At 54.4% G+C, this 25,863-nt stretch overlaps 6 protein-coding genes across 6 annotated transcripts; 3 read left to right on the forward strand and 3 right to left on the reverse strand.

Moving 5' to 3' along the window:
* Nucleotides 1–115: 115 nt before the first annotated feature.
* On the reverse strand, nucleotides 116–3,491 carry LY79DRAFT_547147 (guanylate kinase). The gene is made up of 5 exons (XM_060557293.1): nucleotides 2,862–3,491; nucleotides 1,990–2,802; nucleotides 1,785–1,940; nucleotides 824–1,726; nucleotides 116–771 (listed from the first exon to the last, which is right to left on the reverse strand). Exons 1-5 carry the CDS (start codon nucleotides 3,138–3,140, stop codon nucleotides 292–294), a joined length of 2,631 nt encoding a protein of 876 aa, XP_060416286.1. The 5' UTR covers nucleotides 3,141–3,491; the 3' UTR covers nucleotides 116–291.
* Nucleotides 3,492–3,579: 88 nt separating this feature from the next.
* LY79DRAFT_107699 (intron-binding protein aquarius) lies at nucleotides 3,580–8,621 on the forward strand. Its single transcript, XM_060550674.1, has 4 exons — nucleotides 3,580–4,040; nucleotides 4,099–4,586; nucleotides 4,640–7,714; nucleotides 7,770–8,621. Exons 1-4 carry the CDS (start codon nucleotides 3,751–3,753, stop codon nucleotides 8,225–8,227), a joined length of 4,311 nt encoding a protein of 1,436 aa, XP_060416287.1. The 5' UTR covers nucleotides 3,580–3,750; the 3' UTR covers nucleotides 8,228–8,621.
* Nucleotides 8,622–11,977: 3,356 nt separating this feature from the next.
* LY79DRAFT_107737 (uncharacterized protein) lies at nucleotides 11,978–12,878 on the reverse strand. The gene has a single exon (XM_060550675.1). It carries the CDS (start codon nucleotides 12,719–12,721, stop codon nucleotides 12,134–12,136), a length of 588 nt encoding a protein of 195 aa, XP_060416288.1. The 5' UTR covers nucleotides 12,722–12,878; the 3' UTR covers nucleotides 11,978–12,133.
* Nucleotides 12,879–14,299: 1,421 nt separating this feature from the next.
* LY79DRAFT_511215 (MIF4G domain-containing protein) lies at nucleotides 14,300–19,187 on the forward strand (the record flags this gene model as incomplete). Its single annotated transcript, XM_060554237.1, has 4 exons — nucleotides 14,300–14,908; nucleotides 14,981–18,619; nucleotides 18,673–19,022; nucleotides 19,079–19,187. The coding sequence occupies 4 exons, from the start codon at nucleotides 14,300–14,302 to the stop codon at nucleotides 19,185–19,187; spliced, it is 4,707 nt and encodes a 1,568-aa protein (XP_060416289.1).
* A 172-nt stretch (nucleotides 19,188–19,359) lies between these two features.
* On the forward strand, nucleotides 19,360–20,008 carry LY79DRAFT_107805 (uncharacterized protein). Its single transcript, XM_060550677.1, has one exon. It carries the CDS (start codon nucleotides 19,532–19,534, stop codon nucleotides 19,940–19,942), a length of 411 nt encoding a protein of 136 aa, XP_060416290.1. The 5' UTR covers nucleotides 19,360–19,531; the 3' UTR covers nucleotides 19,943–20,008.
* A 713-nt stretch (nucleotides 20,009–20,721) lies between these two features.
* LY79DRAFT_547165 (DNA polymerase) lies at nucleotides 20,722–25,672 on the reverse strand. The gene is made up of 5 exons (XM_060557294.1): nucleotides 25,202–25,672; nucleotides 25,036–25,139; nucleotides 23,988–24,981; nucleotides 22,648–23,939; nucleotides 20,722–22,594 (listed from the first exon to the last, which is right to left on the reverse strand). The coding sequence occupies exons 1-5, from the start codon at nucleotides 25,491–25,493 to the stop codon at nucleotides 20,846–20,848; spliced, it is 4,431 nt and encodes a 1,476-aa protein (XP_060416291.1). The 5' UTR covers nucleotides 25,494–25,672; the 3' UTR covers nucleotides 20,722–20,845.
* Between the last annotated feature and the right edge of the window lie 191 nt (nucleotides 25,673–25,863).

A 25,863-nucleotide genomic window follows, 5' to 3' on the forward strand; every position in this document is an offset into this window, starting at 1 on the left:
GGGTAGTTCTGCCATACCTAACGAGAAGCCACGCCGCCCGTGTTCATCGACCTGCACATGAAACAGGCAGGCGGGCAGACGCCTCGGGCAGTAAGACGAGTGGTAATGTGGTTGATGCAGTTGTGAGTGTGATTGATTGTCTCTGATTGTCTCCATAAGTGGAGATGGAGTATAATATCCGGGTATCTCGCGTCTCTATCAATCTCTGATGGGCCTCCCTGTGACGCAGTCTCCGAGGGCCGGCGTCCATCTGTGAGTGACTCCTGGGCCGTAGCTAGGTCGAAAGCTCCACTAAGACGCCTCCTGAGCTTCCTTGGTCTCACCAGCCTCCCCGGTCTGTGTTACTTCCATCGATTCCGCCGGCTCAGCAACCACTTCGCCCTCATTTGCTTCCCCTGCCTCTTCGCTTACCTGGGGTTCCTGTGGTGCTTCTGGTTCCTCGGCCGACGCATCATCCATGGCCTCATCTGCTTCTTCGACCGTCTCGCCTTTCGGCTGGCCATTCGTAAGCTCCACCCCAGCGTTGCCGTAAATGTATCCCTCGAGAGCCTTCAAACTTGTATCCAAATCTCCATTTGTAAGAACAAAATCGAACCCCCCCTTCAGCTTTGAGTCAGCCTCAAAATAATGAGCTGCTTTGGCGAGGGCTTCTTGCACAACGCCATCGCCTTTTTCTGCCTTCTTGAGGCGTTCCTCCAAAACCTCCGTGCTTGGCGGCAGAACGAGGACGCTCCGTACCGAATAACCAAGGTCCCGCGCCTGCTGAATAGCCTGTGTCTTTGTCAGTAACATTTCCGTGGTGGAAGAACCCGCCGCATCTTACCTCGCTGTCCATATACATAACTGGGATCTTCCCGCCTTCGGCAACTGCCTCTACCGCCTTGCGACTCGTACCATAGTCTACCTTGTCGATAGTAGTAAATTCCAACAACGCATCGCCATCCCTTAACATGTTGAAGGCCTGTGGCTCCACGAAGTGGAAGTGCTTGCCGTCGACCTCGCCTTCTTGTGGCGTTCTTGTGGTATGCCGGGGTACACGCGTGAATGCGCCTGGACGCCGCTCTGCGAGGAGGTTGAAGAGCGTCGCTTTGCCAACTCCAGGCGGTCCTGAAACTATGATTGGCCGTTTGTCTTCTGGGATATTGTCGTTGTTCACTGCCTCCTCTGGAGCAACCTCACTTTCGTCTACATCGACTGGCTCTTCGAAAACGGCATCGATCTTTTCTGGGTCATCGATTTTGTCAAAGAGAGCCAATCTCGATTTGCTCGCTATCCGAAGGGCTCGCCAGCTTTTGCTGGCTTTGCTCTCAACCGCGGCGGCCTTGGTTTGGTTGTTTGTTGGCATGTCGATCTCGAAGTCGTCGTCGGCGATCTTCCGCTTGAAGCCATCAAGCTCTGGCAAGCTGTACCTTTCTTCAGCCTTCAGCTTTTGCATGGCAATTTCGTCATCGCCGTCTTCCAAGAATCCAAGTGGTAGAGAGCCCATCGGCATGGCCCTTAAACGCTTGTTGGTCGTCGAACGTTGGGCGACCTTCTTTGCCTCGAGAAACAGCTCTGGAGACACGGCCGGTAACTCAATCGATGGGCAGTTCTCGGACTTCCAGCGAATCCAATTCTTGTCTCTCGCGAGGACCGTCTCAACCATACGGCTGAAGTACGGGCCATCGACGCCATGTTTAAGATACTTGTCGACAATCATTCTCTTCATTTCCGAGGCCCACTTGGTCTGTCCACCTGCTGTTAGTCTTGCTGATTCACCTCGTCTGACGGGCAGGATTTCTTACGTCTTCTTCGCTCAAGACCTGGCCAAGATAAATCACCGATTTGTTCTGGGCATTACCGGCCAGCTTTTCCTTCGTCTTGCTTGACAGTGATAGGAGAAAGTCCATGATAATCAACGCCTGAACAAGTATGTGTCTGCGGAAAGAGATATCGCTCATCTGCAAATGTAAGTGTCAAGACGATCCCGTAGAGTGTGGCATCACCTACCTCAAGCTCGAAGAGATCGCGGCTCGTAAGATATTTGGGGTTATAAGAATTTGCTAGGTCGCTCTCTTCCACATCCTCTCGTTTCCTCTTCAAGTTCCGCTGTGCCTCATCCACTGCCTTGGGTGGTCGCTGACCTTGTTCGTTCTGAATGACCCGGAAAGACGTCAAGGTTGCTTCTAGTCCGCGTTTGAAGCTCGTCAAGTGGGCAGGATCGAACAATTTTTTGGGCTGGCTGAATGTTTCTTGAAGCGACCAGAACTGCGGATATAGTGCATCGGGATCAAGCGGCTGATCAGACTGTGCTGGCCTCTTCGCGTCAAACGACACTGCCTTCGTCTGAGACTTTGCGTCAACTTCCTTGACCTCATTCTGGCCGTCTACATCCATGTGCTCTGGCGTTGCGTCTGTCTTCGCGCCAAAATCGTCGAATACGGTAACATTTTCGACGTGGTATTCTCCACGCAAGTTGACAGAGCTTTTGTCGCCCAAGGGGAAGCTCTGAAACATGAAGATGAAGACCCTGCCGCAGAAGGCTGTATCCTCAGCACGAGATAAGCGTCGTAGCAGCTCGTTGCAGCTGCGCAGAATGACCAACTGCTTCTGTTTGAAGTGTTTGACGGTAATCCTTTCCCGCCTTGATTCGAGGAAGTCGAAGATCTTGCGGCACCCGGCGATGGTCTGGCTATCTAGGAGCTCCTCCACCAACCAGAAAAGCAGAGCCGGGTCGCACTTTTCATCGTCGGAGAGAATGGTCAGGAGGTCGAACAGGTTCCAGACCTTGACGAAATTCGGGGATTCGATGGGTGTGGTGGCCTAAAGTTGCGGGTTGTTTATCAGTTGAGGTTCGGCCATGATCGGTGGGTTCGACGTACAATCAAGTTGCTGAACATGTTCCGTACAGCAGTCTCGATGGTTGCGAACTGTTGCGCCTTATTCAGTATCGCAACGCCGGCTCCATTTTCCTGTTGCGGCGTCGTGAGAACGCATCCAAGTTGCTCGTCCAGGTTGCCGAAGTCTGCCTTTTGTAACGCGGGCTCGATCGTGGGCGCAGACTTGACTTCCATTGAGCGTGACAGGAGGTCGCCGAGAAGTTCGGTAACTGCGACAACTCCAGGCACCTGGTGGCGCGGAGACGTGACGGCGGCCGGCATCTCGGGATGAGTCGAGGTGGTTGCGCTTAGTTAGGTTGAAGCGGGAAGGGCCTGGCCCGATATGCCATGAGCAGATGATGTCGACACAATGTGGTGCTTCGCTTGCGCTCGGGAATTGAGAGTTCGAAGTTCTTTGAGCGTCGGGTTCGCAATGTTGGTAATGCGGCAGGCCAGAGGTTGAAAGAATCAGCCTACTCAAGCTTCAGGTAAATGGAGATACGTATCGCAGCAAACGGGTCGTTCTTGAAGGTTGTCGGCAAGCTAGGCTTATAGAGCCCGCTAGCAGGGGCCGACGTGCTACTGAGCTCCACGGCGCTGCTGGAACACTGAAGTACCTGTAGGCCGTCCAATAGCGGGCTACCATAGTGGAGAGGGGATGGTCGCGTCGTCGCGTACGGGAACCTAGAGACAGAATCTGGATCTGCGATTGCCCGAAATGCAAGGCTGAAATTTTTAGAGGTTCCAATCTCACAGGATTTCGTCAGTCAACAATTGCGCGCCTGCGCATCGACTCTAGCAAGAGAAACCACACCAGGCCTGCCTTTTCCCCTCCCCAGCATGAGATCGCGAACATTGGTGCCAAAAACCGTCCCGAACTAGAGTGCCCAGTATGCCCACGGCTAAGAGACAGAAGAAGAGCAGTGAGGCTCAAGCTACGCCGTCCACTCGATCCCAAGCGAAGGCTACCGGCGATCGCCCAACCGTTGCCGACATCGAGGGAGAGGGTGCCTTCGCTCAGCTGGCAAAGAAGCACTGGCTCAAGACAACTAGAAGCAAGAGGGCGGTCAAGGTCAAAGTCAAGAACGACGTTTTGAAACAGGAGATCTGGGATGTTTTAGAGCGCGATGGATTTCCGTATAAGTCCATTCTGACCTTGGAAAGTCTGCAAACTCTGGAGAGGTATGCTTGGTTGTCCAATGCGAATACTCAGTACTCTGCTAACTGGGTTCTCTCGCAGCTACCTTTGGCCTGGCTATATCGACGACTCTTCCAACCACCATGTCTTGCTGGTGGTGTTACTGGTGAATGCGAAGCGGCGCGAGCAACTCGAGGCATGGAGTATATTCGAGGACCGCCCGGACGAGTTTTCGAGTTTGTTTCGCCGAGTTTTGTCCATGACGCTTGATCCAACTCTGTCGCACACAATTCGGACACACCTGCTGTCATTCCTGATATCAGCCTTCCAGAGCCTGGACTGTGCGATTGTGAGGAAGGAATGTGCGCCGCTGGTCTCCATTTCGATATGGCACAACCTTTCAACGGAGGAACTGCGCGAGGAGAAGCTTGAACAGCACGCGCATGTGAGAAAGGCTTGGCGAGCTGCAGGAAAGAGATACGATGCTGCCGACGACGCCACAAAGGCAAAGCTGCGGTTTGACCGATCTTGGTTGTATACCTTGATCTTGCATTTCTTAAGTCTGATATACACAGAAAATGCCGAACCAGGTAATAAAACTTCCATTGTACAGAGAGAGCCAACACGTACTGACTTGGGCTAGATCAAGTTCTCTATTGCGAGCGTTTAGTTGAATTCTTGACGGACTTGCAGAGCCAGCTCCCAACCCGGAGATATGTCAACACTCTCCTTCTCGATCTCCATGTGCTGCCTGCCATGCGTCTATCCCCTATGCTTAATGATGAAGAAAATACTCTCCTGCGCGATCTGAATGCGCTTCTGCGGCACTACACATTCTTCACGATCGACGACCAGACGGGCGCACAGCTGAGCCGTACTGAAGCGTACGACAGACATTGTGCGAACCTGTCAAGGCTCCAGAAGACGTCTCTGAAGCACTTTAAGGACAAGCTTACAGTCCTGGCGCTCTCAAACTACGGTTCCATTGACAAACGGGACGAGCTCTCTGGGCTCTTGGAGCCCCTTACCGACGAGGAGGTTGTGAAGCTGGCGACACTACTTCGTCTTCGAACAGCGTATCCTGAATCCGTAGGTGTGAGAATTGACAGGAAGTTTCTCATCGAGACGCTGCTCTCCACCTTTGAACGGCGGAAAACATTCCAGGAGGTGGCTCGCGACATGAGTCTGGCCCCTACTGAGCAATCCTTGTTCGAGAATAACGTGATGAGGACAGACGACTACGATGGATCTCACCCCTTAGCATTGCCGAAGCTGAATTTACAGTATCTGTCTGTCGGAGACTTTCTGTGGAGATCTCTTGTCTTGTACCGGGCGGAGGCCTTCTACGGTATCAGGAAAGACGTGGAATCGGCCATCCGACGTCTTCGGCCCGAGAGTCGTAGGCCAGGAGAGACAGCTTTCCAGGGCTTCTCCAAGATGGCGTTGCCAACCTCGAAGCCTTCGATTCTCGAAGTTGCCCCTCCGCGTGTGGGAGATGACAAGCCATCTTTGGTTCGAGCAGAGATCTCCATAGACGTTCGCCGCTTAAATGATGGCATCAGGCGCGAATGGGACTCGCTGAGACCAGACGACGTTGTCTTCCTCCTGGCTATCCAGGCACCGGCCGTCAACAGTATCACTAACGGAGATGGCGCACATTCGGAAGCCGAGAAGCTTGGTATCGTGTCCATTCGATCTGCCGAGATTATTCAGATTACAGACGAAAAGGGCAAAGTGGTTCGCGATGGTTCAGGTCACTACGACAGTCGTCGGCGGTTTCAGTTGAGGCTAGACCCCAGGACCTATGTCGCGGATGTCGAGCGCTCACCTTCAACTCCCCCGGAAGCTTACGAGCAGATCAATGTTGTCATGCGCCGCAGCGGGAGGGAGAACAACTTCAAGCCTGTTTTGGAGTCCATCCGCAGTCTATCGCTTTCCGAAGTGCCAATTGCTTCATGGTTCCACGAAGTCTTCCTCGGCTATGGCGACCCTGCCGGCGCAACCTACAAGCAGCTGTCGAACCGAATCAAATCAATCGACTATCGCGACACCTTCCTGGACTGGCAGCATCTTACGGGAAGCTTGCCTGGCAAGGTTGTTGAACCTAGAGATGACGTTTCTGGCAGCTTTGGTCCGCCGTACGTACTGGAGACCGCCGAACGACAAGCCGTTGAGCCACCATCAAAGCCTTCCAAGAAGCGACGCCGAGGCGTCGAGCCTGCTCTCCTGGCCGATGTCGAGACTGTAAAGGTATCGACCTACAAGCCACCGAATGCAGGCCCGTACCCCGTCGACGCACCAAAGCTGAATAAGATACGCTTCACTCCAGCGCAGATCGAGGCAATTACATCGGGAACTCAACCAGGACTGACTGTTATCGTGGGACCTCCCGGAACGGGCAAGACGGATGTCGCAACACAGATCATCAACAATATCTATCACAATTTCCCCGAGCAAAAGACGCTTCTGATAGCGCACAGCAATCAAGCGCTGAACCAGTTGTTTGCGAAGATTGTAGCTCTGGACATCGACGCGCGCCATCTTCTTCGTCTTGGACATGGCGAAGAGGAGTTGTACACTGAAGGAAGCTTCAGCAAGCATGGTCGCGTTGAATCGTTCCTGGAAAACCGGGATCGATGCCTGCATGAGGTGAACCGCCTGGCCGCCAGCATTGGCGCGCCAGGTGCTCACGGCAACTCTGCGGAGACGGCCGGCTACTTCAACTCTGTCTATATCGCACCAGCCTGGACGAATTTTACGGAAATCACCAAGGCAGATGATACCACGGCTACTGATGTTGTCGGAGCATTCCCCTTCCACCAGTTCTTCTCAGATGCGCCGCAACCACTATTCCCGCCCGAGGCAGATAAGGACACTGTACTGGATATCGCCAACGGCTGTTACCGGCATATTGCGAAGATATTCTCTGAATTGGCCGACGCGATGCCGTTTGAAATCTTGCGCCGGGACAAGGACAAAGCTAACTATCTGTTGACTAACGAAGCACGCATCATTGCCATGACGTCCACTCATGCGGCAATGAGACGCGGGGAGATTGCATCTCTTGGGTTCCACTACGACAACGTGGTCATGGAGGAAGCTGCTCAAATCACCGAGATCGAGAACTTCATCCCCTTGGCCATGCAAAAGCCGCAGAAGGGACAGATGGGTCTGCAAAGAGTCGTGCTCTGTGGCGATCACTTCCAGAACTCTCCAGTCATCCAGAGCATGGCATTTCGCCACTACGCAAACCTTGAGCAGTCGCTCTTCTCACGACTTGTTCGTCTCGGCGTCCCAACCATCAATCTCGACCAGCAAGGCAGAGCCCGCCCGTCCATCGCCAGCCTCTATCAGTGGCGGTACCCCAAGCTAGGCAACTTGCCGCACGTCGAGGCCGAAGGTGAATACCTCGCCGCAAACGCAGGCTTCAAGTACGACTACCAGTTCATCAACGTTCCAGACTATAAGGGACGCGGAGAGACAGAACCCACCCCTCACTTCATTCAGAATCTCGGAGAAGCCGAATACGCGGTGGCCGTATACCAGTACATGCGACTGCTGGGTTATCCGGCTTCGAAAATTAGCATATTGACAACTTACGCTGGCCAGCGAGCCCTTGTGAAGGACGTCTTAGCTCATAGATGTGCTAACAAAGTGGTTTTCGGAATGCCCAAGGTTGTGACAACTGTGGACAAGTATCAGGGCGAACAAAATGATTGTAAGTGTCACACCGGCCTAGAAAATGGTTATGGCCAGACTAACCAACGCTCTAGACATCATTTTGTCGTTGACTCGCACATCAAGGGTCGGATATCTACGTGACATTCGTCGCATGACGGTTGCGCTCTCTCGTGCTCGTCTCGGACTGTACATCCTCGGCCGTCGCGAGATCTTCGAGGCATGCTACGAGCTGCGGCAAGCGTTTGAGCTGCTTCTGTCCCGCCCCGATAAACTTATGCTTGTCACCGGCGAGCTCTACCCTACGGAAAGACTGTTGACTGGCGACGTCAATGCAGAAGTGCCAGGAGAAGCGTGCATGGAGGGAGTGGAGCATCTGGGGCAGTACGTATTCGAGATGACCAAGACCAAGGTCAACCAGTTGCAAGCGGAGAGCGCGATACCCGACCATGGTAAGATGGAGGTGCAAGAGACCCCGCTGGAAGACGTAGAAGAGGTCGAAGAGGACGGGGGCGACGTTGAGGTAGAGCCTCTTGTCGAAGGGGAGGAGTGAAGAACGCCGTGGCAGGCGAGGCCATAATGAACGCCTGTTGGTTGTAACGAGACGCAGAACTTGACTTGAGTGGGGGCAAACCTGTGGGACAGCAATCCCGGTTGGCTTTTTACAGCATCTAGGGATCTGGGATGACGAGGAAATCGAGGAAACAATAATGTCCAGATGCCCATATATGCAGGACCGGACTGGCAAGATATCGACGTCGCTGAGCTGTACCCACCACTTGCTGCAATGGGCTACTAATTAGCATGTCCTCTGTCGAAATATCCCAAGTGACTACCTCGAGCCCGTGCACTGCTCCGAGAGTTCGAGGAAACGAAAACTATCAGGCAACCATTCTAGAATAATGTGTGGAATGTCTGACGTTGAAAGGACGACGGTTGAATGGTTCCGGCGTCTTGCTCTCTAAAAAAAAAAAAAAAAAAAACGGAGGAGGGGTGGGTGGGATAAGCCCAGGAGCTAGGTGCACAGCAAGAACTGACTTTCCTGTCCCCTTCCTCGTTGGCTTTAGCTATGATGACAAGTCCGACATACTGTGTGTGCATGGCAGCGTCAAGGGAACGGAGTTCATGCACTGCGCTATCCACGAGGCGGCTTTTGGGTGCGTTAGTGCGCGTGTAGTGTAGGAGTTGCGGTAGTAGCAGGATCGAAGGAAGGAAGACTAAGAGGAAGCCGAAGAAGCCCAAGGGAGCCCCGTATCCTACCCGGCAGCAGGGATTCGCAAATCATGTACGGTGACGACAGCGATGCAGCACTGGTTGCTGCAGAGTAAAGCTTTGGGCCATGGCGAGCATGCCGCGCGGGCCGGGGGAGCAGGTAAGAAGGAAGATTCTCAGCAAAATCGAGGGCGGCGCTACGGCAATGACAATAGGCAGCAATGGCACAAGCTGAGTTTAAGGCCGAGTGGCAAACGGAGAATAGGTCATGCATGTTCAAGCCCGAAGGTGTTTCTTGGCGAATTTGTTTCGCTTTGTTTGGCTGTGACTGCTTGGTATCGTAGGTACGCACAATGACTGCCTGTGAAAAGCGACTTCGCGTAGCCAGAGTCGGGCGAATGGACGCTTTGCATGTTTGGATACTGATGGAATGAGTCAACCGCAAGAGTCAGCCGGCAGGAGGTCTGCGTGTCATGATACAGGGTGCGTGGGCGACAGAAGGGGGGGGTGGGCGCCAGGGTGTTGGGATCTTGTTTAGCATTGTGTCAGCACAGGCAACCAGAAGAGGGGAGGGAACGGCAAAGTCTGGATGGATGGCGTGGCAGCGACGACAAATGCCACGATGGAATCAGTGAAGGAGGCCCAACATCGACGTGTGATGTTTTATTAGGTACACACACACACGTATGTGTGTTTTTTTCCTAGGAAGTCTTCGCTGGTCCATCCGCCCTCCACGCCCAACAATAATGCTCCCGCCTGTTAGCGCGAGGATGGGGGAAGAAAGGGTGGGCGAATGAATAGGTATCGAGGTATGCCGTGATGAAAGGAGATTGCACTTGGTGTTGTGTGTGTCGTGTCCAGTGGTCCATGGGCACTTGCAGAGACAGCTCCATACTTGCCATTGAGTATCGGAACTAGCTGGACTAGATTACGGCCGGCCTCCTTTTGAACTCGATATAGCCCCGGATCGTTCGTTGCCAGACCGTTACTGGAGAACGACGCGTCTGACGCGTGCAAGTTTCCAGCTCATTAGTGGACACAAGAGCCCATCATACCGATACGCAAGTGTGAGAGTAAGACCCAAGAAATATTGTACAAGGGCTTGTGATATTGGAGAGAGACAGGCACGGGTAAATTCAGGCGTACGGATGCGACGCGACAATCCCCCCAGTCGCGCCACGCCAGACCACGCTCCGCCATGCAATCAATTAAATGATGGAATGTTTTACTACCAGGTTAATTCGCACAATCTTTTTGTGTGGTGAATCGCTCATCTCATGGGCTTTCCCAAATCGTGGCGCTCCTGTTTGCCCATAGGCGAATTTTTAGCTTTTCCTTCCCTTTCTTTCAAGTATCAATACCCCCCACCCGGGCGATTTCGCACTTTAGCGGTAGGCAATCCCTATTCGAGTGAAGGGAAACATGAGTGCATGTCGTCTGGACTCACAGGGTGCCGAGGACCTTGTTTGTCATTGTGATGAGGGGCCCGGGGAGGACAACCAGGTCCCAGGTGATAACGGGGCGATGGCATTTCGAGAACCACAGATGATATTCCTAGTAATCCCACCTCGGCCCCTTGCCCCGACGCGTCGACGCGTGCGATGGGTGATTGATGGAAAAGGCTCGCCGGCCTATCAGACGGTTGGTCCCGGGGTTCCCACACCGGTCAGGGTGGCATCGAATGACCGAGGACTGGTCAGAGTGACTGAATGCAGGCAGGCCTGAACGGAACGAGTATCAGAACAAGGCAGGCTTCACTTGAGTAGCTTCACTGAGGCCAATTAATTCGGCACTCATTCTCCGCCATGGGTAGCAACTGGCTGCTGATTCGCACCTCCTGCTACGTAACCCGTCCCATCGGGACTTGGCGGCGGCGACCCAGAGGCGATGTCGCCGGGAGGCAGAGAGACTGGATGTTGGCCGGGCTCTCGGAAGAGGGTGTGTTGGATTTTCAGTACTGATTCGCGAGGTGGCAACTCTGTTGAGAAATGCTACCCTACAAACAATACTGTCACACCCAAGGACTCCGGAGCAGACAAACCAGATTTCAAATTAATCCACTGTTGGTGGTGTGCTCAGTGAGCGAGAGGGAGGAAACACGGTCGACATGCACACGAACACCTACAATTTATCCTCTGATATGGCAGCACGCAACCATTCGCGAGAGGTGTCCGCACTTGCCTGTTCTTTTCTTTCGCCTTGAAGTGACTGATAAGGTCGCATTGCGTGTGTCTGAAGTCCAAACTTTTCCAGTACGGCGTATATACTGCATAGGAAGGGGTTAGGGGATTTTTTTTTTAAATAATAATAATAATAATAACAATATTAACAATAATCAGACGCACGTGTCAGCCTCTCCGTGACGCCGGGCAACTGCAGGGATACGAGCTCGGGCAGGGTAGGGGTGTTTTAGGAGGCCCTTGTCAAGCGTTAGCTTTTTACGGATACTCCTTGTCGATAACCAGGGTCAGATGTTTGAAACCGATGTACGGAATGAATTAGATTTTTTCTCTCCTTCTCGTCCTTTCCTCCTTCTTTTCCGTCCCGGCCCATCAGGAGTCCCCTCCCCCGGGCTGTGGTGTTACTGTTTCTCAGATTCGCTACGGGGTTTGCTGGCCCGTGCGCGGATGCGCCATCTTTGGGAGACGGTAGAACCTTCAATAGTCATGGCCACTATTGCAGGATGTGTGTCTCTCTTTAAAGCTGCAGGATAATGATGACCCATACACGTGCCTGGCGATACGAAAGACGCCAGAGCTGCATGTTGCAGTACTAGATGGCGTAGTGACGCAGAGACTGCTTGTGAGTGTGAGTGTGAGTGTGAGTGTCGGTTAGCTAGGAAGGCAGTCCGCGAAATATGTGTCCGTAATGCACCTGCGACCGAGGGAAATGCTGGCGCGAGTTCGGGGATGGGGGAAGCCCTAGGAGCCATCATGCAGCGTAAACTCAACTCTATCACCTCGGGATGAATCCCGGATAAGGAGTCGAGGCTTGGCTGAGGAAAAGAAAGAGCCGCTTCCGGACCAACCGTTGCTTGTTAGGGGTGGCGACTGATGACTTCGATATCTGCCAACCTGGTGTGCAAGACATGGAAGACTCTCGACTGCCAAAAGTGCGTAAGGAAGACGTACCTAGTTGACCCGTCGACCCACCCGGTTGTATGTAAATTCGCACGTCCACACAGCCTGCCGATGTAGTGTACCGGAAAGGAGCCTTCCTAAAGCACCCAGACAACCAGAGAAAAGACCTAGGGCGACGCGACACTGACGACCATATTTAGTTTCACAACGCACCATGGGAATATGCATGGGTGCCATATATGGCAAGTCCAGTCGAGGACAGACAACTGACGGAGGCGACGAACACGAAGCAAGCGAAGAGAAAGGAGAAAAAAGAAGGAAAAAATAAAACACCCACCACATTGCTGCGGAAAAAAGGGTCCTGGAGTTTGCTGCCCCGTATGGAAATAGGAGCAAGGGTCTGTCCTTCCTCCAGCCTTTCTGTGGATACCCCAAACCAATCTGCTACCACTTTGCCCTCTGCATGGACATTTCGCGTCGTTACCAGCCCGAGACCGAAGACAGACAACCCGAGGTGATAACCTGGAATGGACGTGGTGCGTGCCCTTTTTCTTCCTTTCTTTGCCATGTATGGCCATGTACCTGAAGCTAAGGCGGTACACAATGCGCTGAGTCCGGGCCGGGTCAGTCAGAAATTGGGTAAAGAAAGGCATGCGAGCAAATCCGAGTCCTGGCCTGGCACACCCAGCTACGTGTATCGATAACCAGTCTCTATTTCTCGCTTGTCCACCCACAGAGCCCGGATTAGGCAGCATGTCAACGTCCTCTGGTCCTCTCTAGGGTTGGCCAGGGCGGCGAGATGGACCTGCTGGAAATTGCCTTGCTAGAGCACCGGGTCGCCTTGCCGTAGGATGGCCTTCTTTCGAACCCATGACATGACACATTATTGACACCCCAAATCGGGAAGAATGTCAAGCTGGGCTTTGTTTGTACCATCTTTTGTGTGTTTCCGCTGGCTGTTCCATGCCCAACAGGGCGTTGGGAATATGTGGCTGAGTGCCTGGCCCTAGAATAATTGGAAGCTACCTTGGCCGACGCAACTCAAAACAAAGGCAATGCAATGCCATGGCTCAGTCAAACGTTTTCCTCATCAAGGTAGAGAGAGAGAGAGAGAGAGACCACCTGAGGGAGGACACGGATGGATATACATTATTCACCTTTTGCCAACCCACACAGTCGGTTGTGTGTGGTGAATGAGGGTCAGATACCGTGCTGATAAGCGAGTGCTTCGGCCGACAACGCACTGTCATGTCCGCTAAAAGGAACGGGCTGGGGGCGCGCGTGTTGCTGGGTAGTACAGTGAATGAGCGCGGTAGGGTGTAGAGGTAAGACGGTGGCCCCCCTCTGTAACCGGCAGACGGGGTCTGGGGCACAGTGTTTTTCTTTTCCCCTACCTCCTCTTCTTCTTGTCTCCGGTATTCGATGATGGAACAGGGCAGTGAATGAGAAAGTCTCCTTTGCTACTGGGACGGGATAGAAGTAAACTAATGGGTGAATGATTGGTTTTACGTGTGTGTGGGTTGGAGTGAATTATCTCCTGTCGGGGCCAGTGATGAGTGTGGGCGCAGCGCGGGCTTATGACGAGGTACTTTTACCAATGTACCTTTTTTTTCTTCCCTGGGTCTTCCCTCCTACTCGCACCCGCACACGCACCGCCGCACACTGCGCTCACCCAGTCAAGGTTCCACGCCATATTATCTCCTCCTCCAAAATTTTTTTGGTAGTTTCTCCTTCCAAATCTTTCCCACCACAAACACCGAAACTGGTCCAGGTGGATAATTTCTCACCAGAGACCCTTTCTACGTTAACAGTTTCTTCTGTATTTTCCCATTCAGAAGACAACTCTCACCTCCTCTGTAATACCCGCCGGTCACAGGAACACCTTTATTTGGTTTCTTCCATAGACCGTTGCGAAGGCCGACAGACCTTGCCCCCTCCTCTCTGCGCTCTCCACCCGCCGTCGCCTAGCGATATTTCGTTGCTTCCGTCGAGGAATCCACGACCACTTCCCCTCCGCAATAACAGAAAAAAAATCCCTCCAACCACCGTCTTTGGACCGAATCGATTCTCCGACCGATCTGATCCATTCTGTCTCGGGATTTTTCTCTTCTTCGGCTTCGAGTTATTGACCCAGTCATTCATTCTTGAATTTCTGCGATCTGTCACGTACCCCCTCGTCGAATCTGAGATTCGGTACCCGAGCGATTGTTCTAGTTGCGACAGTTCGACCACTTTTTTGTCGACCTCTTTTCGCAACACCGTACATCATCCGACACGGTTCCTTCATCAAACGTTATTCTTCTCACGACACGCGCTACGACGAGATTTCACATATGACTTCGACTGCCAGCCCTCAGTCCAACCCGGCGCCCAACACCTCCGCTGCGACTTCGGCTCCTTCATATGCTTCCGCTGCCGGTGCGAACAAGAAGCAAGCCTCCACGCCGCTGATTGCGACTGGATCCAACCCACCTGTGGTGGTCGGTGGCTCCTCTGCGCAAAATGCAAAGCCGTCTGCTCCATCACCAGTAAATGGTCGTCAATCCATCACTCCTGCCGTGCCCGCTGCCCCAGCAGTCGCTCACGGCTCTTCCAACAACAACAACAACAACAACATGAACGGAAACGCACCCGATCACGCCCGCAAGAGCTCCGTCACTCTTAGTGCCAACGGTCCTAACAGCTTCGCTCCAAACGGCGGCCCTGTCGGTGGTTCCAAGCCCGGCATCCAGTTCGGCTACAACTCTCCCGCCGTCGCGCACAGCACTCCCCAGACCACGGCTGCTCCGATCCCCATTCCCGGATCCAACAACCAGCGCGTGCCTTCTCCCGCGCACTCTCCCTCTCCTATCCCTCAGCCCTCTGCCAGCGGCGGCCGCCCCCCCTCCGGTATGGCTCCGTCTAACGCCATGACGTTTGGCAGTCTCGGAAGCGATGGCGATGTAAGTACCAGCCACGTCAACATGCCCGGACACCGTGCTCGTGAGCCCGACGCTGACCTCCACTCTTTGCAGCGCCACATGAGACAAGCCTCTACTCCTCAGACCCAAGCCGCTCTGCCTGCGCAGCCGGGATCGCACATTCGTCGGGAATCCGGTGTTTCTCAGCACAGCGATGCTGCTGGGCCCAACCAAGGTCCCAACCGTCAAGGTTTCCAGCCTCAGGGCGGCCGTGGTCGTGGTTTCAACCCCCACCAGCCCCCTTACAACGCCAACATGGGATTTCCCCCTAACCAACAATACCGCAACGGTCAGGGCCGTGGCGGCATGCCGCCTGCCTTCCACCCTGGAAGACCGATGCAGCCCTACCCCAACTCACCTCAGCCGGCCCGGAGCCCTGCTCTGGCACAGTCCCAGCCGGGGACCCCGAATATGCCTCCGGCGCAGATGCACCCGATGCCCATGGCTACTCCTCCTCAGTACCATTATCCGCCTCCCAATATGGCGCAACCACAAGTACATCCCCCTCCCTTTCAAGATCCTTTCATTCCGTCGACTTTGGCCCCTCCGTTCGTGCCGTATTCCAAAAGCAAGAAGAAGAAGAACCAGTATCAGCATTTGGAGAAGTTTCCCCACAAGTCTCGATACGCGGATTCTTCGCATGGCATACCTTTTGACAACAAGCATCGGCGCTTCAGTGAGCACGCAGAGCAGATTTGGGTCGCCTCCGACAGGCCGAGTCTGAGTTACCACCCAGACTTGGGTAACCCAAACCTTGTCGAGCGGGGCCATGTGTCGTCGAACGAGTTGTCAACTTCTTCTCTTCCCTCAGCCCCTCAAACTGATCTTTCTCCACAGAGCGATTACTATGAGAGATTGCTAACAAACGCAAAGCAGCAGTACGGCTACCCTCCCCAACCGACTCAGTACGACCAGTTCGGCCGACCCATGTACTACAACCAGATGGGATACATGCCTTCCCCTCCTGGTGGACCCCCGGCTTTCCAGCCTGGCTTCGTGCCTCCTCCTTATCACCAACCCGCGCCGGCCGCCATGTCGCGTACCTCATCTCACTCTGAGCGGCCTTCTTCCAGCACTGGCCAGCCGAGTCAGCCCGTCGTTGTCTCTGGCACCCCCCAGCCCCAGAATGCTCAAGTCAAGACCCCCATCGTGGCTTCGTCTTCTGGTAACTTTGTTCGCCCCAAAAAGAGCGCTGCCATTGTCATCAAGAACGCTGCTGGTGAAGCTGTCGACTTCAAGAGCATCAAGACTCCTTCTTCGCCTGCCCCTAGCATTCAGCAGTCCAAGACTCCTCCGATTGTAACCTCCACCCCCACTCCTCCCCCCAAGTCGGCCACGCCCTCCCATGCCCGCGCCGACAGCCAGGCAACTCCCAAGACTCGTCAAGAGATCCAGGATGAGCTGAGAGCCAAAATCCAGCAGGCCAAGGGCGGAGAGGACAAGGCAAAGGAGGAGGCTGACGCTAAGGCCAAGGCCGTTGAAGAGGAGAAGAAGGCTGCTGAAGCCAAGGCTGAGGCGGAGGCCAAGGCTAAGGCTGAGGCTGAAGAGAAAGCCAAGGAAGAGGCTCGCAAGGCTGAAGAAGAGGCGGAGGCCAAGCGCAAGGCCGACGAAGAAGAAAAGGCCAAGGCCAAGGCTGCCGAGGAAGAGAAGGCGGCTGCTGAGGCAAAAGCAAAGGAGGAGGCCGAGAAGAAGGCGACCGAGACGCCTGCTGAGCCCGCCGCTACCGAGGAAGACGAAATGGAGCGTATGATCCGCGAGATGGAGGAGGAAGACGCACGTCGTGAGAAGGAGGCTGCCGAATACAACGCGAAGAAGGCACTCGAGAAGGAGGCACAGAAGAAGGCTGACGAGGCTAACAAGGCCACCAATGCCGCCGAGGCAGACCGCAAGCTCCGCGAGGCCGAGCGTGAGATGGAGCGTCTCGAAGAGGAGAAGGAGAGAAAGCGCGCCGAGGCCGCTGGGGCCTCCGTCGCCGAGCTTCTCGCAAAGACCAAGGCCGGCGCAGATGAGCCCGTCAAGGTTGGTGATGTCGCCGATAAGCTTTCCAACCTCAGCATCGGCGATTCCAAGGCCTCTACTCCTACCGAGGCTTCTGCACCCAGGGCCACTCCCACTGAGAAACGCGGCGCCAAGCCGTCTCCCCTCAACCTGGCTCCTCTCAACACCAAGCCTGTCGAGGCGCCTCAGCCCAGTGCTGCTCTCCAGTCTTTGAAGTCTGCTCGTTTCTTGACCGTCATGAACCAGGACTTGTACCCCTCTGGTATTAGCTCTCCCAACCCGGCCTTGAACGCCGCGGTTGCCAAGAAGGGCAAGACCTTCAAGTACGACGCTCAGTTCCTGCTGCAGTTCCAGAAGGTCTTTACTGAGCAGCCCTCCACTGAGTTCCACCAGCAGGTCAAGTCGCTAATTGGCGACAACGATGGTTCTCGCTCAGCATCTACTCCCCGCGCCGGTTCCGGTCGCGGCGGTTCCCAGCGCGGCACCACTGCACCCGCAAACGCCATTGGTAGTTTCCGAGCTCCGTCTAACAACGTCCGAGGCACCACCTCTGCCGAGCGATTCGCCATGGCCAACGCTGCTATGGGCTCAGGAGGAGGCCCTGTCGGCAACATGGGCACTTTCCGTTCGTTCCCCGGTCCCCAGATGGTGCGGACACCCTCCTCCTCCAACGTGGGACCCAACTCTCCCAGAACCCGTTCCGCCAGAGGAGGTGGTGGCAGCAGACGCAACGATTACAACCCCAAGGAGGCGCAGGCGGCCAAGACCATGCCCCTTACTGCGGGCATGGAGCTCAAGCCTATCACGGTTTCCGCTACTGGCTGGAAGCCTACCAGCATCGGCAAGAGCAACACTTCGGGCCCTACGCCTGGCTCCGACCACATGGATCCCGAGATGGTCCAGCGCAAGGTCAAGGCTGCTCTCAACAAGATGACCCCGGAGAAGTTCGACAAGATTGCCGACCAGATCCTCGCCATTGCCGGCCAGTCCAAGGACGAATCCGATGGCCGCACCCTCCGCCAGGTCATTCAGCTCACCTTCGAAAAGGCTACCGACGAGGCTCACTGGGCGTCCATGTACGCCAAGTTCTGCAAGCGCATGCTTGACACTATGAGCCCTGGGATTCGCGACGAGAATATCAAAGACAAGAACGGCGTTGTTGTCAGCGGTGGCGCCTTGTTCCGCAAGTACCTGCTCAACCGCTGCCAGGAGGAATTCGAGCGTGGCTGGAAGGTCAACCTGCCTACCAAGCCTGAGGATGCTGACGAAGGCAAGCCCCAGTCATCAGAGGCTGCCATGCTCTCCGACGAGTATTACATTGCCGCTGCCGCCAAGCGTCGTGGTCTTGGTCTCGTCCAATTCATTGGTGAGCTCTACAAGCTCGGCATGCTCACGGAGCGCATTATGCACGAATGTGTTCGCAAGCTTGTCGACTACGAGGGCGTTCCCGACGAGGCTGAGATAGAGTCGCTGTCCAAGTTGCTGAGAACCATCGGTTCCAACCTTGACGCTTCTGACAAGGGTAAGGCCTTGATGAACGTCTACTTCGACCGTATCCAGCAGATGATGGATATGCCCGAGCTTGCCAGCAGATTGAAGTTCATGCTTTTGGATGTCGTCGACCTCCGTAAGAAAGGCTGGGCTTCCAAGGAAGCTAACAAGGGACCCAAGACCCTCGATGAGATACGCGCAGAGGTATGCCATTCCACACTTCCCACCAGCAAGTTCCATGCTAACAGATATGACAGGCTGAGGCAGCCGCTCTGCAGAAGGCACAGGAGAACCAGCGTGGCGGCAGCCAGCGCGGACCCGGTGGCCGCCCCAACATGGGCCGCGGCGATTCTCGCAACTTCTCGTCCGGCTACATGCAGGCCCAGTCCAACCAGGTCGGTATGGATGACCTGCGCCGCCTGAAGGGCTCTACCGGCAGGACTGCCAGTGGCAACATCTCTCTTGGCCCCACCTCCATGTTCAGCTCGCGCAGCAACAGCGGTCGCAGACTTGGACCTGGCGGCTCCCTCGGCCGACCTGGTGAGGATTCTGGAGCTTCATCCCGCACCGGAACGCCGCCCACCACCCAACACACCAACGCCTTCAGGTAAACTCTTCTGGCTCACGCATTGCCAAAGGTCAAGCTGCTAACAACGAGTACAGTGCGCTCGCCAACCTGGACAGCGAAAATCCGGCTTCTCCTCCTTCGACTGCTGCCTCTCCTGCACTGTCCAAGGTTGTCCCCGACAGCACTGCTGGCGAGAGCAAATGAAGAGAGTAGCCGAGCATTTCCTTTTCCATCAAGTCATTGCATTTCAGCAAATAGACAGGGGGCGGGGGCTGTTTGGTGCATTTACACTTAGGGTTCTCACAGTTCGTTTCCAAAAGTTAACCTGATCTTTGCTGCGGACCATGATACCTCGAGAAGAATACCGACATAGACGACTCACTGAGATGATCTCTCACCGAGAAGAGAGGGTTTCCGATATATTCGGAGTCCGGATGTAATCTTTTTTACTACGTTCGGTTCTCTCCTCAACCGACCGCATCCATCCCGATGCGGTCTCTCAACACATTGTGTTTTATTCCCTTTCTAATACGAGTTCACGACGCTTTATGGGTCATCTTTTACGTGCCTGGCTTACGTGGGGATGGTGGGAAGTGGTTAGGAAATGTTTTGAACGCAGAGGGGACCAGACGCACGGAAGAAGAGGACGAGCTTGGGGAGAGTCCATCCAGCAATGGAGAGCTTATGCGCACAAAACAGGCTGCGCGCGCTTTGCTCTTTTTACAGGTGGACATCAAAAAGCATACAATGGAGCTTCGGCCAGGTCGTGGATCCTGGTTTTTTGCAAAAAGGGAAATTCCGGGATTTGTTCAGAAGATGATTTTTTATCGTCTTTTTCCTTTTGGCATTGGCTCGGTCACACTGGCAGACCCCCTCTCACATTACGACACCTAGTGGTGTGGCCTAAGAGGTGTTTTTTCCCACTCGGAAAGGAACGGCGCGGTCCCAACATCTCTTGACTACACAGGAGATGTATTCCCAGTTGCAGAGCTCAAGCTGGGCTGGGGTCACTGGTCGCCAACAGTGAGCTCGGTCCCGGGTTTGGGCATATCAGCTGGAAATGGGGGTGGTAAAGTGGGCTGGCGCGAGGTTAATCGACCGGACGGGAGAGAGGAAAACCTGGATGCTTTTTCTCCGAACTTGTACATTTAATTCGGCAACGGAGCCGGGGCCCAGTGGACCGGAATGACGAAAAGAAAAAGATTACGTAGTTCACAACTTTTCTTGTGTCCTTCCACACCATGATTGGCAGTTTGAGTAATGAGTGACAGTGTATCCATAACGCAGCACCTGTTGGGCGAGTGAATTGTCTTATGTGTGCGTGACCAAGAGTGACTTTGTAGGAGTTTTCCCTGCCCTTCTGTAGATAGCCTCATAATTCGGAAAGTAGCCCCTGCTAGCCCTGATGCACTCGTGCGGACCCACCCGCCGTGTTGCCCAATCACTCAAGGCTGGATGTGGACTCTTGAGACAGCGTGATGATACGATAGCCACAGCTGACCAGATATTGATATCTCCGACGAGACGTAACGGTAGGAAGACTTCTGCATCAGACACCGGTGTGGAATTCGCATTGTTTTCTACGGCTCTACAAAATAGCACATATACCACGCAGCCCAAACGAGAGATAGTGTTGCCTCATTTCAAGCCTATCCAAACTCCTAGCGCCTCGTCAAAAAGGCCCCAATCGACCAGGACTCAGCCATGCAATTATAAAGGCAAAAGGGGGGGGGGGGGGGGGGGGGGGGTAGATCAAGAAAACAAAAAGCCTAGCCAAACTCCTCAGAAGCTTCATGTCCGCCAATCATACCCATCCTAGTGTCATCATCAGCCGTCCCTATGTGCAGTCCTTCATGGCCTCCCTAAGCAGCAGCAGTAGCCAAAAGCTTGTTGAAGCCCAGCTTGGCGAACAGGGTATCCATGGCGACCCATTGCCTGCCGCACTTGTCGAGATACTTGTCCACGACGCCCTTAACCGTGCCGAAGCGGACGCGGTTGTGCTCAGCCATGGCGAGGATCTTGTCCTTGTTTTCGGGTGAGAGGTTGTTACCGCTCTCGGCCGAAGCCTTGCTTTTCGCCTTGTCAACATCCCACAGGCTGGCGTAGTACACGAGCTGGTTATAGATGGCCTTCTCTGTGTATTCGTAACGCATCCGGCCGAGGCAGTCTCGAGCGAGGCCCTTGGGGCCCAGACAGCGGGTGCCGTAGACATTCATCTGCCGCGTGCGCATGCCGCAGGCGGAGTCGTCGCATACCAGCCAGCCCTCGTAGTACCGTGCCGTCTGGGTGCGGAGGGCATGTTCGAGCTGTGCCACGATCGAGAGAGTCGAGATGGTGGCACCGCATGAGCCGCAGAGCACGCCTGATGCTGAGACGCGGTCGGGCTGCACCACCAGACCCTCGAATACCGAAGAAGCCTTGCACTTACGGCAGCGGAGAGATAGACGAGCACACTCGGCAAAACGGACATCATCGGGAATTTGCGACTCCAGAGGGTGTATCTCCACGTCGTTGCTCGAACCGCCCTGGTGCTGGTCCTGAACCGACTTGTACCTGCGAATATCCAGTCCCAGGCATTCAGCGAGCTGAGAGCTTGAGGTGCCGACGATGTTCGCGCAAAGGCGCTCGACTGGTGGGAAGATTTGCTTGCCAATGTACCACTCGACGTCTGGGGAGAGGCCAGAGTCGGCCTTCATAACGTCTTGCGGCGTATACGCTCTCTTTGGGGCAGGGTCGGAGCTTTGAGAATCTCCGGTGATGATGTAAGAGATAACATCGCCGCGACGGATGTTTTTTCCCTTGGCAATCTCCCTCAGGGCTACCTGGACCTGGGGCATCGAGTCTGCATTGGGGTATTCTGTGGGAGCTTTGCCGAGCTGCGTGAAGATGATGTACTTCTGCGCCGGGATTGCCTGCTCACGCATCTTGCCAGAGATCTCTCTGAGATATTCGTGGATACGAGCGATAGACTTTTCGGTCTCGTCGCCGGAAAGTATCTCGTTGAGAATCTTGCTGGAGATCTCCTTGGACAGACCGCAATACTCGCGACGCTTCATGTCAAGACCCTTGACCTCCATTTTCTCAATGAACTTGCCGTCCTTTTCAACCAAGTTGATGGCGGCGTACTTCTTCTTGGCTTGAAGTAGGATTCGACGGAAGACGTTGTCAATGTCGATTTCAAGAAGCCTATACCGCTCGTTGACGGCCTTTTTGAACTCTTGGCCAACCTTGAAGGCATCCGATACGTTCTCGACGTTGGCATTGATCATCACGGAATCTGTGTCTCCGTAGATGACCTGGAGCTGGTTGCTCTCGGCGAGATCCTTGGTGCTGCGTAGAATCTCGCGACCCTTGTAGGTGGTCAAGACGGCAAGGGGACGTGCGTAGAAGCGGGACTTGGTGTATCCCAAGCATCCGTACATGGAGTTGGCTGTAAGTTTCAGAGCCAGTTGCTTGATATCCCAGGTGGCGAGCTGTTCCGGCGTTGCACTCTTGTCCTTCATCAGACCCTTGACTTGTTTCCTTCGGCTGACAAGCGTGGCAATGAGCCTAGGCAGAATACCTTGGTCCTGGTCCTTGGGGACTTCGGGCACGGCATCCTCATCCTGTTCCTGATGTACGGGTTAGCTTCTGATGCTAGAGCCATGGCGACCGGGAAACCTACCATTGCGGATCTGTCCACAGTCGTGAAGCAAATATTGTACTCCTGAATAATGGAGGGGTACAGTGAGTTGAAGTCCATGACTAGGACAAACTTGTCGTATAGACCCTTCTCGGGTTCGAAGACGAGACCACCCTTGTACTTGTCCTTCTTTTTGCCCTCGCCCTCGTCGTCTTGGTTCTCCTCCTGAGCCATTCTGCCCTTGAAAGTCTGCTTGTCAGGGCAAATATACTTGTTACGATGGAACTCGTGGAGCAAAATATACTCGTTCCGTTCCGCACGAGTACCAGTCAGGGTTCTCGCCCAAGAGTTACCGGCCAAATTGGTGAGGACCTTGGTCAAAGGGAGGAGTTGGACCTGTAAGGCCAGCGCGGTAATGAAGTGGGTATCGGTTTCCATGTGGGTTACGTAGTTCATCATGCCCTCCTTGGACTGAGTCGCCCAGGTCTTGAGTGCGGCTTCGTTGTCGATATCTTGCCTACGGTTGTTACCTGGCAGATAAAGACTGCACATTTCAGTCAAGCTCCACGACTGACACTTGTACATGGCAGACTTTCCGGCATCGTTCGCAAGGTCGCAAAGCAGACGGCCGGACATGACCTGTCTCTCGGCGAAGACGTTGCCGCCTACCTTGTTCATAGAAGCCGGCCACTGTGTGCGCTTGAGCCGACCAAGACGAGACCATTGATGAGTCTTCTTCTCGTGCAAGCGGTTAAGCAGAACACTGTAATCGACACCTTCCAGTTGATGCCCAAGAATGACGTCTGGATCTACAACATCAAGTTGGGCAAGGAAGAACATCAGAATCTCGGATTCTTGGCGGAACGTCTTGATGAGTCCTCTTTTCCGTTCCTTTGCCAACGTCTCAAACCCAAGAGGAAACGCTGTTTCGTAAGGTCGGATAAGAGTGAATGTCCGGCAAGGGAGCTTCTCAGCTGGGGTGGTGTCATTCAAAGATGCCTTCTCGTAGATTCGGGCACTGATCGCAAGGATTTCTTGCTTGTTCGCCTTGGCATTGAAGGCCGTACGCAAGGCGAGACTCATCAAGGTCAGGGGCGGTGTGTCAAGGTTGTCGGAGGACTCGTTGAGCGTGGAAACCATGTTGGGGTGCTCAACCAGCACCTCGAGCTTACAGTGCGACGCATTCTTGAGGACACCGAAGTCGGCGTCGGTAATCTTCAGCCAGCAAGGGCCCATTATGTTTTTCCACAGCACAAACTGCTCGAAGAGCGCAGTGTTTGTCCCGAAGACATGCGAAAAAGTCTCGCCTGTGGTCGAACCATCAATGGCAGGCTCTATTTTCATTTAGCATTGCTCCCTAGTTATTCCGTATGATGACTTACTTGTGTATGGGTAGAGACACTTCAAGTACTGGGCTTCTTTGGGAATTCCCGGCAGCTCGAATGCATATTTGCGGGTGCAGGCCTTGATCTTGTACATGCCAACATTCATCTTGGTCATGATTGAGTCCACCTCTGAGTACACGTCCATCAACTCGACTTCCTCACCACTTTCTTCTCCGTCTTGTACCTTTGTCTGGCGAGGAAGGAAAAATAGCTTGCGGAGGATGTTGTCAACCTTGACGAAACAACTGACGTACAGCCCTGTCTTTTTGTTCAAGACTTTGCCGAAAAGGCAGAGACTGCCATTGACCTCAGTGTAGTCGGTCCAAAACATGTTGAGACTACCGTCTTCCTCAATCGCGTCCTTGTAGTCAATCTTGCCAACGGTTCTAGCCTCCGCAGGAGAGCTTGTGACGACGTTGAGCTGGTCTGTGATGCTATTCCAGGCGGACGAGTCGATTGCCACGGTAGCAGGCTTGACCGGGGACGAACTCATAGGGGTCGGGTAGGGATCGGGCTTGACCAACTTCTTCGGTGGCCTTGAGCCCGCAAGGTTGACGCTAGCAGCGGTGACCGCACCGGCGTGAGCAACTTCCATCATGTCCTCATCTTCATCATCGTTGGGATCTTGCTTAACCAGGCCCTTGCGCTGGGCTACCTTGGCAGCAGGAGACGATGGCGCGGGGTCGGTCATAGGAACATCATCCGCTGCGATTGGGGCAGGGCTGTCGTCCCTGTCATCGCCCATGGGTGGGAGATAGCCATCGTCGGCTGCCGAGTCGTCGACAGTGGGGGACGATAGTCTGTCATCCACAGTCTTTGTTCTCTTTGTGACGCGTGGTCTGGTCTCGGGAGCGGGCGAGAGAACGCGGGCTCGTCGTCGTTCCGGGGATCTGTTGCGCTTGGCCGAGCGGGAGATGGGAGCGGGAACGTTAGCGTCGACCTCGCCGAGCAAATCGGCAAGGAATGCGTCGTCCTCTTCTGTTTTGACAACCTGGATACGGTGTCAGCAGCGCCACTTTCACGAAGCTGAGTGCATGTCACGTACCTTTGGCTTTGCTTGGGCCTTGGCAGCACCCTTTGTAAAGTATTCGCTAATGTCTCTGTCATTGGCGTCTCGCTTGGCATCCTCGTCCTCGCGCTGCCTTTTTGCTGCTGAGTGTCAGCAGGTCCTCTGCATCGAGATCGAGGAGACAATGGCTCAGCTTGCTTACATGCTTTGCTTGGCCTGCCTCGGCCCTTCGTTGGCATTTCATCCGCACTATCCGAGTAGTACTGAGGAGCACGATCCCACTCCTCCCGACCATCGTCGGCGTATCCCTCGCCGTTGTCGTCGACTACGAAGTCGTCCTGGTCCAGGCGATCCCGGATAATCTTTTTGTATTGGTTCTCGTCGACCTCCTCGTACAGTTCTTCAACCTCCTCGACTTCGTAGTTGACTCTCTTGCCGGCCGCTCGGAGAGCCCGAAGCTCTGCCAGCTTCGAACGCCTGTCGACCTTAGGCATGATGGGCAGGCGTGATTGAGGATACAGGGTATTATTGAAAAATTTCAGAGGCTCAAAAAGAAGTTCAATTCATGGCATAAGCGAATACCAGTACCGGCAATCTTGAACTGAGAAAATGGACGTCTTTGGTTGTGTTTCGGCTGGAGGGCGGAGTACGATTGTTGTGGGTGAGATACACAGCGGCACGGATTCATATGCACTATAATTTGGCAGATGGCCAGGGGCGGCGCGAGCAAAAACCGCGTCTCGTGTTTGGCGACGCGTCGCTTTGCTGGGTTGCTTAATTAGCTCCATTGACCTTGACTCGATTGGCCCAGCTGTCGTTATGGTGGGGTAGTGGTGGAAGAGGCCCGCCCCGCAACCAACGCCA

The sequence above is a fragment of the Colletotrichum navitas genome (assembly GCF_030913465.1).
Source record: "Colletotrichum navitas strain CBS 125086 chromosome Unknown LY79scaffold_16, whole genome shotgun sequence".
Lineage (NCBI taxonomy): Eukaryota > Fungi > Ascomycota > Sordariomycetes > Glomerellales > Glomerellaceae > Colletotrichum > Colletotrichum navitas.

Bases quoted from the DNA above. Each gene is read 5' to 3' on its own strand.
- LY79DRAFT_547147 (XM_060557293.1), bottom strand. From the start codon at position 3,140: ATGCCGGCCGCCGTCACGTCTCCGCGCCACCAGGTGCCTGGAGTTGTC. The intron at 2,803-2,861 runs GTACGTCGAACC...CCGCAACTTTAG, and splicing joins ACATGTTCAGCAACTTGATT to GCCACCACACCCATCGAATC. The intron at 772-823 runs GTAAGATGCGGC...ACAAAGACACAG, and splicing joins TTATGTATATGGACAGCGAG to GCTATTCAGCAGGCGCGGGA.
- LY79DRAFT_107699 (XM_060550674.1), top strand. From the start codon at position 3,751: ATGCCCACGGCTAAGAGACAGAAGAAGAGCAGTGAGGCTCAAGCTACG. The intron at 4,041-4,098 runs GTATGCTTGGTT...GTTCTCTCGCAG, and splicing joins AGTCTGCAAACTCTGGAGAG to CTACCTTTGGCCTGGCTATA. The intron at 4,587-4,639 runs GTAATAAAACTT...GACTTGGGCTAG, and splicing joins CACAGAAAATGCCGAACCAG to ATCAAGTTCTCTATTGCGAG.
- LY79DRAFT_107737 (XM_060550675.1), bottom strand. From the start codon at position 12,721: ATGCTGCCTAATCCGGGCTCTGTGGGTGGACAAGCGAGAAATAGAGAC.
- LY79DRAFT_107805 (XM_060550677.1), top strand. From the start codon at position 19,532: ATGGGTCATCTTTTACGTGCCTGGCTTACGTGGGGATGGTGGGAAGTG.
- LY79DRAFT_547165 (XM_060557294.1), bottom strand. From the start codon at position 25,493: ATGCCTAAGGTCGACAGGCGTTCGAAGCTGGCAGAGCTTCGGGCTCTC. The intron at 25,140-25,201 runs GTAAGCAAGCTG...GACACTCAGCAG, and splicing joins AGGCAGGCCAAGCAAAGCAT to CAAAAAGGCAGCGCGAGGAC. The intron at 22,595-22,647 runs GTAGGTTTCCCG...CCCGTACATCAG, and splicing joins CTGTGGACAGATCCGCAATG to GAACAGGATGAGGATGCCGT.